Below are 14,392 nucleotides of genomic sequence, written 5' to 3'. Positions count from 1 at the left end.
GCTGCTGTGCGCCGTAGCGGATGGGGGGGAGATGGGATGCCAGAGGTGCCAGAGGTGCAACTCTCACCGCTTACATTCTGCCGAGATGGCAGAAGTTGTGTGTGCCTCAGGAATATGGCACACACTCATCCCCTTGACTACTTTCGAGATTTATTTCTCAGGTTACTAACTGGGAGTGGGAAAAGATGGTAATAGAAAACGCCAATTCAAATTTGTTTCCATGTGACGAGGCGCAGCCCAAAAATCAATGCGCCATTGCCAAACTCCCAATAATATCAGACCCTCCAGCGTGCAGCTGCATGTATGCCCAAATGAAAATAGAAGAGTAGACTCCCAAAAGCAAGAAAAAAGAACGGAAGATCGCTTCATGGTACGGAGTAAACTATGGACAAACAATAACTTATAAAAAAAAGTGGGTGAGATCAATTGACCTTCTTCAGCTTTCGCCGAAACTTGAACACTCGAGTCCGAAGCCAAGTCATGAAAAGCACCCACGTGCTTTTGGAGTGCGATTTCCATGACTCGGATGGCTGTCCCTCTGACTTGAAAGTCTTAGGCTGGGGCTCTCGCTCATCTGCGTTCGTGTTCCCAGTCTTCTCGGAGACCTCTTCTCCCGACTGAAACGCCGGTGACTCAGGTCCCGGTCCCGGCCCTGCCGACTGTGTACGCTTCACACGGCGTCGAGTTTGCCTTTCGTCGGCCTTTATCTGCTGTTTCTCGAGGCGTCGATTTTTCGCAGCCTCCTTCGCCTCGAACGCTTGTCTGGCGGCCTGAACCGTGGCTTGCCGAGAGACCGGATCAGTGCTGGTCCTCGTTCGAGACCGGAAAACAAAATCGAGAGACGGACGAGAGGTGGGAGACGCCGTATCCAACGTGCTTCCATTGTCGCGGGAATAACCAAATGATGGCCGGCTCGAGATATTTGTCTGCGAGATCCCAGAAAGACGAGTCAGGGAGTCGTCTTCGATCTGCAACGAGAGCCGAGGCATTGGCCCCGAGGAAGCACGATGTGTACGATGGGTCTCCATCACCGAAGGTGTCCGAGACTCCGTTCGAGATTCCGACTCTAAGCCATCATCCTCGCCGTCGCTAGCATTGGGCGATGTCTGGTACGATTGACTCAATGGTGGGGTGTATGCTCTCGGGGTTGGGCGCAATGGATAAACGTATTGCGACGCGGCTGGCTTACCTCCACTCGATCCGGTAGCCGAAGAAAGCTGAGATGTCCCGCTCGTGGACCTATGGTGGAGGCCAGAAGGAGTTCTGCGGTAGGTTACGCCAGTTAGAGATTCACTGCGACGGCGATCTCTTTCGAAGTTCATGTAGATGCCCAGTCCCTCTTGCTCAGTCGAGGATCGGGACAGGTCGATCGAAGTGGACGGCGCATCATCGCGTGACATTTTCCGAAGCATTGGTTTAATATGAACCTTTGGTTTCATGGGCTTGCTCCTCAGCCCCTCAGAGGAATCATTGAACCCCGAGGATGACATGAGAAGGGTTGAGTCGGGGTGCCATGCTGACTCGGTGTCGATCGGCGTCCTCCCTGGGGGATTGGTGGAGCGCATGGATCCTCCTTGTCTCTTTGATTCGGGCGAATTTGAATAATCGGAGTACTCTGGAAAAGACGACGGCTCGCGTGAGGCATCTACATCTAAGGGTGACGGGGCCTGCCCGGCGTCACCAGTCCATTGATCCTCCATGCCCGACGTTCTCGAAGCAGTGCGCATCTTCATTTTCAAATGCGGTCGCGATATTGAATCGGTTGACAGCCGACTACCCTTTCTTGCCGGAAAGGCCGGCTCGCGGGCAGAAGGAATGCCTACACGAGCCATGGCGATCTCCTCCGCGATCTTCACGAGACAAAAGAAGCCTTAAGAATGAGATGCACTGCGCATGATGTTTGGAAAATGGAGGTGGAAGGGAATGGAAAGGTGTTCCGATCGTAGGGGGCGCAGGCAAAGAGCGATTTAGTGGGCGTAAATGGTGGTGGTGGTGCTGGCGCTGGCGCTGGGGGCTGAAGTATCGGACAAGACGGAGCGGGGGCAAAGGCGTAAGCGCGGGGGGGGCAAAAAGGTCACGAAGCTGAAGGTGGTCTGGGTTCCGCTGGCGCATGTCCGAATAAGCACTACTGCCAAAAGGTCACACGTTCAGAGAGAACGGGGGAGGGTAGGGGGGTGTGTAAGAAAATAAGGAGGCTAAAGAAGATAGAAAAATCTTTGGGGGGGAAGAATAGGCCGAGCTCTCCTGAAGTTCGTTGAGGGAGACTCACCGCCGCATGCGGGAAGGAACTTGGGGGAATCAACCGTTGCATTGGGACTTCATTCCACTCTAAGACCTCATCTTTATCTACTACTTCTACTACTCATGGGATGCCCATAGATCCAATTAATCATTCATATCTATGTTCCTCTCCTCTCCAGACCCAATTGACCCATTGACCCCGGCAATGTTACAATCCCATCCTTTTCAGCCCCCCCTGATCCTAGGGCTAGATGAAACCACCACATAATGTACCATAGGCATACACATACACAGACACATACACATACACATGCATATACATATACCCTGGACCCCGGCAACATCCAACATCTCCCTTGCGTTGGACACATGGCAATCTCCACTTGCATGATGCGATGCTGATGGGAAAGGACCCGCCAAGCACAGCCCCCTCTTCCCCCCGCCGCGCTGTAGCCAAGCCAAGAAGCCAAGAGCGCGCATCAACACGCCCAACCCCACCAACCAAGCGGGATGTTGTGCTCCTCATTTTTTAAACCTCCTGAGAGCTTGCCCCTCCTTGCATTTTGCATCTCTTTGTCCTTATCTTTTTGAGCCCCCTCCCATCACCCCCACACCATGGGTTTATCTCTACCGAGCTGGGGCTTTTCCCTTCTCATTCTTCTTGCTTTCTCCGGTCAGGCTTATGCCTTTGGTGCCGGTAATATCGCTTCTTTATCCAAGATCGAGGGTCAGAATTGGCGTCATGGAGATATTGAAGATACCCTTCTGAGTCTCGTCCTGGCCCGTGTTGCTGGTGGCCGCAAGTTCGGCAAGCTTGATGTCAAGCGTGTTTACTTTGGTAACTGGCTTCGTGACTACAGTCAGGCTGTTGATGTGGGCACTGTCAAGTACGTCAGTGCCGAGGCCATTCGGATCCTTATCTGGGTCTTGGGTTTCATGAGCTTTGGGTAAGTTTAACTTTCCATCATCAACGGCCCTGCGGGCAATCTACCATTACTCTACCACCCACTCTAGAAACGTTGGCTAATTTGCTGATAGCTATGGCACCCGCGAGTTCGAAGTCACCACCGAGCGACTGGGTTGCTACCAACCCACCGAACACATCGATAACCCCCAAGGATATGCTGAGGGTGATGATGCCCGACGCTACGATCGCCGCCTTCGTGGTCCAATCGACGAACGCCGCGAACTTTCCATTGACGAACGCACCGGTTTGAAGAACTACATTGCCTCCGAGGACATGGGTATCGATACCTCGGCCGAGCTGATTCGCCGTGTTCTGGGCAAATCTATCCAGCTGGGTCGTCGTTATGCTCGCTCTCGCAATGATGAAGATCTCCACGAGGCTCTTCGCTTACTGGGTACCGGTCTGCACTGCCTGGAGGACTATGCTGCGCACTCAAACTATACCGAACTGAGTCTTCTCGAGCTCGGTGAAAGGGATGTCTTCCCTCATGTGGGTCGCAACACCAAGGTCCAGATCCGTGGTGCCCGCAACCCGGTGTATCCTATTGTGACCGGTACTTTCGGCGGTGTGGACTTCTTCCACTCCGTGCTCGGTGAGCTGTCTGATAAGACCAAGCAGTCGGAACTCCAGAACTTGGAAGGTGTCATCTCCCAGTCAGAGGGTGATAGCCCTAGCCTCCTGCAGGACCTGCTTAGCAAAATTCCGAGCGGATTGATTGGCGACACCGATGACGAAGCTGGTAAAATGGACGATTTCAAGGCCAAGGCGGATGATCAGCGACAGAACAATCAAAACATCAGCCCTCGTGAACCAGAGGAATGGACCCGCTATCTTGACGATGTTCAGAAGCAAATCTACCCTGTTCTCGAGTGGCACGACCAGCTGCTAAAGGGCATCAACGAGGCTATTGAGAAGATCCCAGTTCTCCCAGACCTTATTGAACAAGTTCAGGACCAAATCACCGTCTTCGTCTTCTCCGTGCTAGCACCCTACGTTCTCCCCATCATCAAACAAGTCAAGGCCGAGCTGGAAACTGGCTCTTCGGAAGTCATCCAGAGCAGTCGGGAGCAGCAACACATCGTCTTCAACGACGACTCCTCTTCCAACCCCACCCATTCCATGCTCTCCAAGGACCACTTTTCCAACCTCCTCAATGAGCCCGCTGGTCGAATTGCATCCAGCGTGGTGAAGTGGGCTGTTCCCCAGCTGATGCAGTGCTGGGACGATGAGAACGCCGACGTCGATCGAACCCTGACGAGAATCATCACTGGAGTCTTCCACCACCCCGCTCTCCGCGAATATGGAGACGACGGCGCCAACGAGATGCGTCAAATCATGTTCTCCACGGTAGAGCAATGGTGGGGCGAGCACAGCGAAAGAGAGCGTGGCTCTCTTCGCGACCAATTGAGCCGAGACGGCGTTCTCCATGGCCGTAACCACAAAGAGGGCGTTGAAGATTGCGGACATGGCTGCGGTAAGCCTATTGCCTTACCTGGAAAGAAGCAATCTGGCGGAAGCGGTAGCGGCAGCGGCCACAGCCAGGGCCAGGGCCGCCAATATAAGAACGATTCCGGCCTGGAAAAGGTTGCTTCCGAGGCCGTCGGGGGCGGTGCCCTTGGTGGCCTGGTCGGTGGCCTTGTGGGTGGAATAGGCTCCATGGTTCTCGATGGTGGTGGTTCGGACGAGCGAAAGAGCAGTCCTAAGCCGCGCCGAAACAAGGACGACAGCGATGACGAGAAGAAAGAACGACACCATCGCCCCAAGCCTCGCAAGGACGACTCCGGCGATAGTGATGAGGAGCGTGAGCGTCGCCAACGTCACAAGCCCCAGCGTCATCAGTCTCCTAGACGCGAGGAGCGTCACGAGCAGCAATCTTACGGCGAGGCTCCATCGCGCTATGGACGTTCTGAGTACCAAAGCGAAACCCAGACTCCTTCTTATGGCCAGCAGCCTAGTAGTCGTGATGATTACTCTTCGCGTCGTCCGGAGACTGGTGGATATCAAAGTGAGGCCCCGTCCTACGGTGGTTCTAGCGGTGCTTCCTATGGTGGTGGTGCTTCTTACGGTGGCTCTGGCGGTGCCTCCTACGGTGGTGGTGGAGCTTCCTACGGCGGTGGTGGAGCTTCCTACGGTGGTGGTGGAGCTTCCTACGGTGGTGATGGAGCTTCCTACAGCGGTGGTGGAGCTGCCTACGGTGGTTCTGGCGCTTCCTATGGTGGCGCTGGTGGTGATTCCTACGGCGCTTCTGGACGTGACTCCTACAACGAGCAACCAGTCCGTCGCAACGATTACCCACCCGCCCCTCAAAACTACCACCGCGAGGAATACCACCAGTCTGCATCTGGTAACAGCAGCATCTACCAAGAGGAAAGCCGACAGACTTACGGCGGTTCTCGTACCGAATACCAGCGTACCGAAACACGCCATGAGTACTCCCCTCAGCCGACCTATGAGTCTGTGCAACAGAGTTCCTACAGCCGTGGAGGATATGAGCAGTAAGTGTCAGATGTATTGACATTATAGACAAATTCAATGCTAATATAGTTTAATACAGGGATTCATCGTCTGGCTATGGTGGACAGGGACAGCGCGGCAACGATGAATACGGAAGACCCGCTTATCAGTCCCAGCAAGAGAGCTACGGTGGCGGCAGTCGTGGAGGTGTCGAGGTCGTCGAGCGTCGACCTCGAGGATCCGGTGGCTCTCGCTCTCGCTCTCGTAGCCGTAGCGACTCTCGCAAGCGTCACCACCATCACCACCACCGCCGTGGCTCTGGCTCGGGATCGGATTAAGTGGGAAGCTTTTCAATTCGGGTTTATGTGCTTTTTCTTTGGTGTCAATTACCATTTCTTGATCTCGCCAGGCGCGGGCTGTTCAATTCGAACGACCTTGTCACAATTGAGCAGACGCAGAGGATCATAAGCCAATTTTAACTAAAGTTTGTGTGTTAGTCGTCATCCGTGAATAGGTAGAAATAGGTAAAAGATTGAGATTTTTCAAACTTACCCGGCGCATGGCATCAACTGTAGTCTCACCCAGCTCATGGGCAAGATAATCCCGCTTCACGAGACCGACGCCGTGTTCACCTGTCACGGTTCCCTCCATCTCCACGGCACGTTTCACCATGCGGTGAACGACGCCCTCGGCAACATCCTTCTCGCCATCATTAAATAAGATGATAGCTGTAGAGTGTCAGAATCAGAATCACACGGTAAAAGGGATTGTAATGCATTGCAACGCAAGCCTGCTGCCATCCTAGGGAAGACTTACCGTGGAAGTTCCCATCACCAACATGACCACAAATACCAGCCAAAAGACCACTCTCCGTCATATCGGCCTTCGTCGCCTCAATGATATCAGGCAACTTACTCATCGGCACCGCGACATCCGTCGTCCAAACATGATCATCAGCACCACGTCGCATAGCCATAACACTCCACAAGGCCTCCTTCCTCGCACTCCAAAGTTCGGTCATTTCCTCCTCACCCTTGGCAAATTCGAACGATTTTCCAGAAGCCTTGTTCGCAAGTTTCTGCACCATACCAATCTGCTCCTTCACCGCGGCGGGGGTACCAGTAAACTTGAAAAAGATAGTCGGCGACTCCTTCCACTGCCGACTAGTACTCTGACTAGCATTGATACACTTCATCTGGACATCGTCCAGAATTTCCACGCCAGCAACGGGGATACCGGCCTCAACAACACTAGTAACGCACTCAGCCGCGTTGGCGATACTTCCGAAAGACGCAACAGCGACATTCGTGCTCTGTGGCTTAACGGTTAATTTCAGCGTAGCCTCAGTAACAAGACCAAGAGTTCCCTCGGACCCAATAAAAAGCCTCGTCAAATCATAACCAGCGCTCGACTTGCGCGGACGCTGCCTCGTCTTAATAACAGTTCCATCAGCAAGGACGACCGTCAAACTAAGAACCCACTCGCGCATCGTTCCGTATCGGTACGCATTCGTCCCACTACACCCCGTACCAACCATACCACCAATCATAGCGCCGGGACCCGGGTCCGGAGGGAAAAATAGCCCATCCTTGGCAAGTTCCTCATTCAAATCCTCCCATCCAAGCGCCGGTTGAACAACAACGTCCAAATCCCGCTTATGCAGAGAAAGAATTTGATCCATGCGGCGGAAATCAATACAAACCCCACCTCTAGTAGGCGCGAAATGGCCCTCGAGACTAGTTCCACCCGAGTAAGGCGTAACGGGAATGAGACGGGCGTGGCAGATTTTCATGCAGCGGGATACCTCTTCGGTGGTGGAGGGGTAGAGGATTAGGAAGGGCTTTTCATTTTCTTTGGCGGAGTAGGAGGACCAGTCTGAGCCGGAGTGGGATTCTAGATCGCCTGCGTTTGTTGAGACGTTTTCTTTGCCGAGGATTTCGGCAAAGTCTACCCATGCTGCTTGGAGATTTGAGGGGGTGACGTTGTGTCTGGGTGCGTCGAGGTCTTGGAGGGTTGTTGTGGAAGATGTGGGGAGAGAGGCGGGTTTCAGGGAACCTAGGTAATATGCGCCGGATGAGAAGAATACCAGTGCTGGAGAAGGGAAGGGAGGTGTTAGTTACTTGATTCAATTCAATTCCAATCGCAGTTCGCGGAGGGTTTTTTTTGGATCTCAGAAAATTGACGGAGGGTTTGGGACTGGATATCATTCCGACTTACCGAACATCAGGGCGGCATAGCGACCGCCAGGAGATTGGGTCTGCTGGTATTGCGCAAAACGCTCTTGTTCAGCTCGCTCGCGCTTGAGACGTTGCTGGGTGCTCTCGTAGAGCTGGCTTTTGAAGGAGGGCTGTTGCGACTGCTTGTCCTTGTCGTTGGCTAAGCAGCGAGATGATACGCCGAACAGTCTCTGTTGTGGGAGTGTAAGAGGGCGGGCGCGAAGATTGCGGAGGGCGCCTCGGAGGGCGGGGGTATTTGTGCGAGCCATCATTGGGAGTATGGCTGCAATAGAGCTGGTGGAGGAGGAAGAGGTGAGGAGAAGAGGAGGAGAGGAAGAGGAGAAGCTCCGGGTCTTGGCGGAGCGGAGCACGGACATTATCATCGAAAGGCCTGGCGTGCTTCGAGGGAGCGATGGCACATTGTAACTAACCTACAGTAGTAGGTTTATAGTTGATCAGTTAGTGGTTAGATATAATTAGATATAATTAGATATAATTAGATATAGATAGAGTAATTTACTAGATATAAGTCTAGAATTGGGTTAATAGATGGGTATTTCGGAGTCTATCGATATAGGCTAATTGTACTGTCATCATCTGTCTCAGCACCAGTATAGTTAACTACGACAGTACTCCATAGTGGTAACTACAATCAGTTCTCTGCTATTAGGTATGATCTCATCCTCTACCGGTCAGACTATTTGGTAGTTCCGAGTCCGTACCAAATGTCTGTCTCTGTTTCTGTTTCTGTCTCTGCAGCTCCACACTCGGCCGACAATACCGACAATACCGACAATACCCCCAGGCAAAAGGCAAAAATCGGGTAAAGAGCCCCCCCCACGGTTAAAATCCCAATTGGATCCACCGGGGGAAGGTCGCCCGACTGTTAGTTACTAGTAGTAGCTTTGTTACTAACACTACGTAGTAGTAGTACTAATACTGCGGGGAGCTACAGCTCGGTTCAATTCATTTCACACATTTTGCCGGTTTATAGACCACCTGACTCCTCGCTTTTTTCTCTCGACTTTTCTTCTCTATATTCTATATTCTATCTCCTCCTCTTCCTAAAATTCTCCTCTCCTCCATATTCACAATGACTTCAGCTGCCACTGCCAAGGTATGAACACTGCTATGCTACGCAAAGCGCGGGGCTATCCCAGATTTGCCCCGCCGTCCATCTCTCCTTCTTCCCCGGAAAATACACAACGCCATACTCGTACAGGTCACCCGGACTAACAGCTCAATTGAACCAACAGAACCTTTCCTTCGTTTTAGAAGGAATTCACCAGGTCAAGTTCGAAGACCGCCCCATCCCCGAGCTCAAGAACCCCCACGATGTCATCATCAACGTCCGCTACACCGGTATTTGCGGCAGCGATGTACGTATTAACATCCTATCAGTGTTCCTCGGCCTATATCGCCGAAGCCATCTTTCCCCCAAATCTCTTTTATAAGCAAGCTAACCCCCCCCCTCTATAGGTCCACTACTGGGAACACGGCTCAATCGGCTCCTTCGTTGTAAAAGAGCCCATGGTCCTCGGCCACGAATCCGCCGGCATAATCACAAAGATCGGATCATCCGTAACATCCCTCAAAGTCGGCGACCGAGTCGCAATGGAACCGGGCATCGCCTGCCGACGCTGCGAACCCTGCAAATCCGGCAAATACAATCTCTGCGAAAACATGGCTTTCGCAGCAACCCCACCCTATGACGGAACTCTCGCAAAGTACTACACCCTCCCTGAAGATTTCTGCTACAAGTTGCCCGATGCGCTGTCGCTGCAAGAAGGCGCTCTTATGGAGCCGCTGAGTGTAGCTGTTCACATTGTGCGCCAGGCTTCCGTGTCGCCGGGTCAGAGCGTTGTTGTATTTGGCGCTGGTCCGGTTGGATTACTTTGTTGCGCGGTTGCGACTGCGTTTGGGGCATCTTCTGTTATTGCCGTTGATATTCAGCAGAGTCGTCTTGATTTTGCCAAGAACTACGCTACCACGTCGACTTTTATGCCAGGAAAGGTATCCGCGATCGAGAATGCGGAGCGTATGAAGAAGGAGAATAACCTCGGTGCTGGGGCGGACGTTGCCATTGATGCCTCTGGTGCCGAACCTTCCGTTCACACTGGTATTCACGTCCTTCGTAATGGAGGCACGTATGTCCAGGGTGGAATGGGGCGCAGCGAGATCCAGTTCCCGATTATGGCGGCCTGTTCTAAGGAACTTACTCTCAAGGGTAGTTTCCGCTATGGCAGTGGTGATTATAAGCTTGCTGTTGGACTTGTTGCGAGTGGGAAGGTTGATGTTAAGAAGTTGATTACTGGGACTGTTCAGTTTGAGGAGGCTGAGCATGCTTTTAAGGAGGTTAAGGCTGGTAAGGGGATTAAGACTTTGATTGCTGGTATTGCGGAGTAAAGAAGGGGTGCCCTACAGAGCGGGTCCTTTTTGATAATGTCGCCTATGATGATGGTTTTTAAATGGTGTTTTGTGGTTGAATTCAAAAATGGGGATGGGATGGTGTCTAGAATTTGATTGATGAGTTGTGTTTGGGAATCGGTTGGAAGCGAGAGAAGACAACAAAAACATTAAAATCAAATGAAATCAAATGAAACGAAATGAATAATAAAAATAAAAAGGAAAAAGAGTCGAATCAGAACTCAAACTCAAACTCAATCCCCGAGTAAAGTAACTCAACTAAACCAATTCCACCCTCTGAGAGACTAGGGTAATATGACGACGTATCTGCAGAACAATAATGAACGAAAGTGCAAAATAGGGGGTATCGTGCAGGAATATTCAACGAAAGACAAGTCCGAAGGAAGGAGAAGAGACCAAAAAAGAAAAGAAAACAACAATGCAAAGCAATGCAGTGCAGTGCAGGTTCAACCAAAGAAACACATGGGGTGGATCGCATCACATCGTATCGCATCTAGCAACAGCCCTGATTTCTCCGCGATGATGAACCACCTAGACGAAAGACATCCTCCCATTCTCTCATCCCACCCATCCAACCCTGCCCCTGCGTAGGCCCCTTCCCTCGCCGCCGCGACGTCCGATGAAGAGGCAAAGAATTATCATCCAGTGTAGCCCTGCTCCGAATACTCGACGCATCACTCGTCCCATGACCAAATAACCCACCATCACCATATTGAATACCACTCTGGGGATCGTCAGGATCAATCTCCCCCAATTCAATCTTAGTCAAGATGATGCGCGCCAGTCGCTGGAATATCTCCTCAACACCCTCCCCCGTTAAGGCAGAGACCTCCACCGCCACGGGTATATTAGACTGAGCCGCCCACCGCGACGTATCCTCGCTGCTCACGTCTCTCCCCTCCGCAAAGGTAGCAGTCAATCTTGTACCAGCGTTGATCTGACTCGTTGAGCGGATCGAGCTCGATCCTCCGCCTACGCCTATATCGAAGGGCATAAAGGACTGCTTGCTCGAGGTAGTGCTGGACGGAGTTGGCGGCGGGCGCATTTCGTCCGGAAAGTCTGAAGTTGTCGCGTTTGTGTCGGCTAGGTCGGCCTTGTTACCGGCTAGTAGGACGGTCAAGTTCGGGGAGGCGAGGGCGCGAGCATCCATGAGGAAAGTCGGGAGCGCAGCGAAGGAGGCGTAGGAGGATACATCGTAGATGAGAATAGCGCCCGCTGCGCCGCGGTAATAGGATCGGGAGACTGATCGGAATCGTTCGGTGCCAGCGGTATCCCAGAGTTGGAGCTTGATTCGTCTTCGTCTGGAGCCAGTGCCTAGTTTGACTATTCGGGAGGCGAATTCGACTCCGATGGTTTGCGAGGAGAGGATGCGCCCTGGAACGTGGTGGGGATATATTAGCGATGGGTGAGGTGGAATGGAATGGCGGGGGCCCTGGGGTGCTTACATTCATTCTTGACGAATCGGTGTAGTACACAAGATCTGTGAATCGGAAGTTAGCACATGCGCATGGCAGAGAATGGATCCATTTGTGCAACGTACTTGCCGGCACCACTGGGACCGAGTAGAATGATTTTGGCGAGGTAATCGTACATGCTCCCCAGTTCCTGGAAAATGATCAGCGCGGAGCGGGGGTAAGGGGGGCCGGGGGAACCGGATAGGAGGGCACAAGGCGCAAGAGTGTACATACCTGATCCTGATCAGGAACGGAGGAGACCGAGGAGGATGTAGACAGACCTCGAGGACGCATTGCCGCGGAGGTGGATGAAAGAGGAAGTCGAGTGGAAGTCGAAGAGAAAGTCCCGAGGCAGTGCACGTCCTTATCTTTCTTAGTATTGGGGGACTACCACTACGAGTGACTAGTTTCTAATAGTACGAGTACAACTATTGAGTATTGAGTATTGAGTACGGAGTATAGCTAGTAGTATGAGGTAGAGTATTATTTGAATAATTATCCAAGGCATAAAATATAGAATAAAATAATAAAATAATAAAATAATAAAAAATAATGACAAATGGTCACTCTGTTAGTAATAAATAAGCTATGAGGCTGTGAGTGCCAACTGCGCCTTGCTGGGCGCTTTTCTTAAAGGATTAGTGGATGTGGATAAGCAGGAGTACTCCTTGTATCAAACATCCTATTGATCCATTCACTTCTACGCTATACGCTATACGCCACTCTCCACTCTCCGCTCTGTGATTCTTTCTCCAAGGAACCCTCTCGTATTGTTTGGGGGCCATCGCCACCTAAGGCACTACCTGAGGCACCCTCGCATGAAGTCATTCTGACGCTCAAACTCTGGAAAAGGTAGTATTCTGGAACTCTGACTCGTACAAGCTCCTTGACGTGGCGGCGGGAGAATGTAATGGGCTCCGCTCGTTCTCGTTCAGGGTAAAGTTCAGGGTAAACTCAGGGTCCCTGGCCCTCCGGGGGCTGTGCCGAGCCTTTTCTCGTCATCTTTTCTCTTTCTCTTTTAAAGAACTTGAACTTGCTTTTTCCTCTCTGCACCTAGCAAATCCCTGCATCTATCTACACTCACCTTCAACCACTGTCGCATCCATCTCAACTTCAACTTCAACTTCAACTTCAACTTCAACTTCACACGAGTTTCACACTTCACTGTTTACACCATGAAGTTGGCCTGGGCAACCTCTCTCCTCCTACTGGGCTCCACCGGTGTCACTTCTTTGTCGATTCCCCACCTCGACATCAGTCTACGTGATACTATTCTCCCCGCCGACCATGAATACATCGATCTAGAAAAGCGACGCGGCGGTGGAGGTGGTGGTCGCGGTGGCTCCAGTTCCAGTTCCGGCTCTAGCTCCAGTTCTGGCTCCAGCTCTGGCTCCAGCAGTGGTGGCAGCAGTGGTGGCAGCAGTGGTGGTCGATCAGGTAGCAGCTCCAGTGGCAGCAGTGGTTCCAGTGGCAGTGGCAGTACCAGTTCTGGTAGCAATCGAGGCGGCTCTTCCGGCGGTGGCTCTGGCGTCTCCCCGTCGTATGGCGGTGGAAGGTATGGTTCATCCGATTCTTATGGCTCGTCTTATGGCTCGTCCGATTCCCATTCCCATTCACACAACACCGTCGGCCATTCTAGTGGTGGACATTCCTCCGGTTCAACTTCCCCTCGTGGCTCTGGCTCTCGTCCCTCACACGCAGGGTACTCTCCCTCATCCTGACCGTGGACTTTACATAGTCCCGGATCTGGACAGTTCCCCCTCATCCACCTACACCCCATACCCATACGAAGAACGCCACCAGAAGCTAACTGATCCCCACAGGTACTACTCCGGTGGCGCGCGCACTCCCTACTCAGCAGGTCGAGCCTCACCTCTAGGAGTAACTCCATTCCTCCTACCCGTAGCAGCACTGGCCTTCTTCCCAGGAATCTGGCTATACGGTGCCTATGCGTATCCCTACTCACACCCATACCACTACGTCAACAATACCAGCAACCATAACGACACCATCCCCGTGGTTTGTCTGTGCGAAGAGCACCAGGAGTGCGGATGCGACGATAACAACAATAGCACCTACTACGAGTCCCTCTTCAACGGCACCGAGCCGAAGAACTCCACCAACGTGCGCGTTGTGACTGTCAACGGTACCGAGAAGATTTATATTAACGGTACCCTTGCCAACGGGACTACTGCGGATGATGGGTCTTCGTCGGGGGCTTCGCCCGCGGTTATGACCCTTATGCACGCTAGTGGATACTGGTTGACTTTTGCCATTGTGGCTGCTACTGTTTCGATGATCTAAACGACTCGAATCGACTCGACTCGACCTCGCCTCGGCCTCGAGAGCCCTTCAGCGCATGAGCGCACTTTCCCTTGCTGTTTTCTTCTGAAGAGTAAAAAAATTGCTTCTCTTTCCTCACTAGGCTTGTTCATTGCTCTTGGCTGCTTTGCTGGGGCATGCCAAGATTGCTGGCGGCACGATATGACTTGACTTGACTTGACATGACTGGGCTGGATGTCTCTGTATTTTTTAGATACCCCGATGCTTAATGATGCTGAACAATGCCGCGACTCTATATACATAGCTTGAGCATTGCTTTAATATATTCTATTACCCTAATCTCTGCAATA

The 14,392-nt window shown here is 52.2% G+C and overlaps 6 protein-coding genes across 6 annotated transcripts; 3 read left to right on the top strand and 3 right to left on the bottom strand.

The window, feature by feature from the left end:
* Positions 1 to 422: 422 nt before the first annotated feature.
* Positions 423 to 1,832, bottom strand: N7481_007277 (uncharacterized protein; the record flags this gene model as incomplete). The annotated part of the gene is made up of 1 exon (XM_057266496.1): positions 423 to 1,832. The coding sequence occupies one exon, from the start codon at positions 1,830 to 1,832 to the stop codon at positions 423 to 425; it is 1,410 nt and encodes a 469-aa protein (XP_057120697.1).
* A 1,024-nt stretch (positions 1,833 to 2,856) lies between these two features.
* Positions 2,857 to 6,000, top strand: N7481_007276 (Het-C domain-containing protein; the record flags this gene model as incomplete). Its single annotated transcript, XM_057266495.1, has 3 exons — positions 2,857 to 3,188; positions 3,280 to 5,703; positions 5,763 to 6,000. 3 exons carry the CDS (start codon positions 2,857 to 2,859, stop codon positions 5,998 to 6,000), a joined length of 2,994 nt encoding a protein of 997 aa, XP_057120696.1.
* A 48-nt stretch (positions 6,001 to 6,048) lies between these two features.
* On the bottom strand, positions 6,049 to 8,255 carry N7481_007275 (FAD-binding oxidoreductase; the record flags this gene model as incomplete). The annotated part of the gene is made up of 4 exons (XM_057266494.1): positions 6,049 to 6,141; positions 6,215 to 6,390; positions 6,479 to 7,753; positions 7,880 to 8,255. The coding sequence occupies 4 exons, from the start codon at positions 8,253 to 8,255 to the stop codon at positions 6,049 to 6,051; spliced, it is 1,920 nt and encodes a 639-aa protein (XP_057120695.1).
* Positions 8,256 to 8,971: 716 nt separating this feature from the next.
* Positions 8,972 to 10,284, top strand: N7481_007274 (NAD(P)-dependent alcohol dehydrogenase; the record flags this gene model as incomplete). The annotated part of the gene is made up of 3 exons (XM_057266493.1): positions 8,972 to 8,995; positions 9,135 to 9,257; positions 9,358 to 10,284. The coding sequence occupies 3 exons, from the start codon at positions 8,972 to 8,974 to the stop codon at positions 10,282 to 10,284; spliced, it is 1,074 nt and encodes a 357-aa protein (XP_057120694.1).
* Positions 10,285 to 10,798: 514 nt separating this feature from the next.
* Positions 10,799 to 12,053, bottom strand: N7481_007273 (putative Ras family GTPase (Rab4b); the record flags this gene model as incomplete). The annotated part of the gene is made up of 4 exons (XM_057266492.1): positions 10,799 to 11,679; positions 11,751 to 11,785; positions 11,846 to 11,910; positions 11,994 to 12,053. The coding sequence occupies 4 exons, from the start codon at positions 12,051 to 12,053 to the stop codon at positions 10,799 to 10,801; spliced, it is 1,041 nt and encodes a 346-aa protein (XP_057120693.1).
* An 881-nt stretch (positions 12,054 to 12,934) lies between these two features.
* On the top strand, positions 12,935 to 14,063 carry N7481_007272 (uncharacterized protein; the record flags this gene model as incomplete). Its single annotated transcript, XM_057266491.1, has 2 exons — positions 12,935 to 13,461; positions 13,583 to 14,063. 2 exons carry the CDS (start codon positions 12,935 to 12,937, stop codon positions 14,061 to 14,063), a joined length of 1,008 nt encoding a protein of 335 aa, XP_057120692.1.
* Between the last annotated feature and the right edge of the window lie 329 nt (positions 14,064 to 14,392).

This window comes from Penicillium waksmanii (genome assembly GCF_028829765.1).
Source record: "Penicillium waksmanii strain IBT 27052 chromosome Unknown utg000007l:1.0-4314555.0:1.0-4317578.0, whole genome shotgun sequence".
NCBI lineage: Eukaryota > Fungi > Ascomycota > Eurotiomycetes > Eurotiales > Aspergillaceae > Penicillium > Penicillium waksmanii.
The sequence above is the reverse complement of the archived record's forward strand: the minus strand, read 5'-3'. Positions and strand labels throughout refer to the sequence as shown.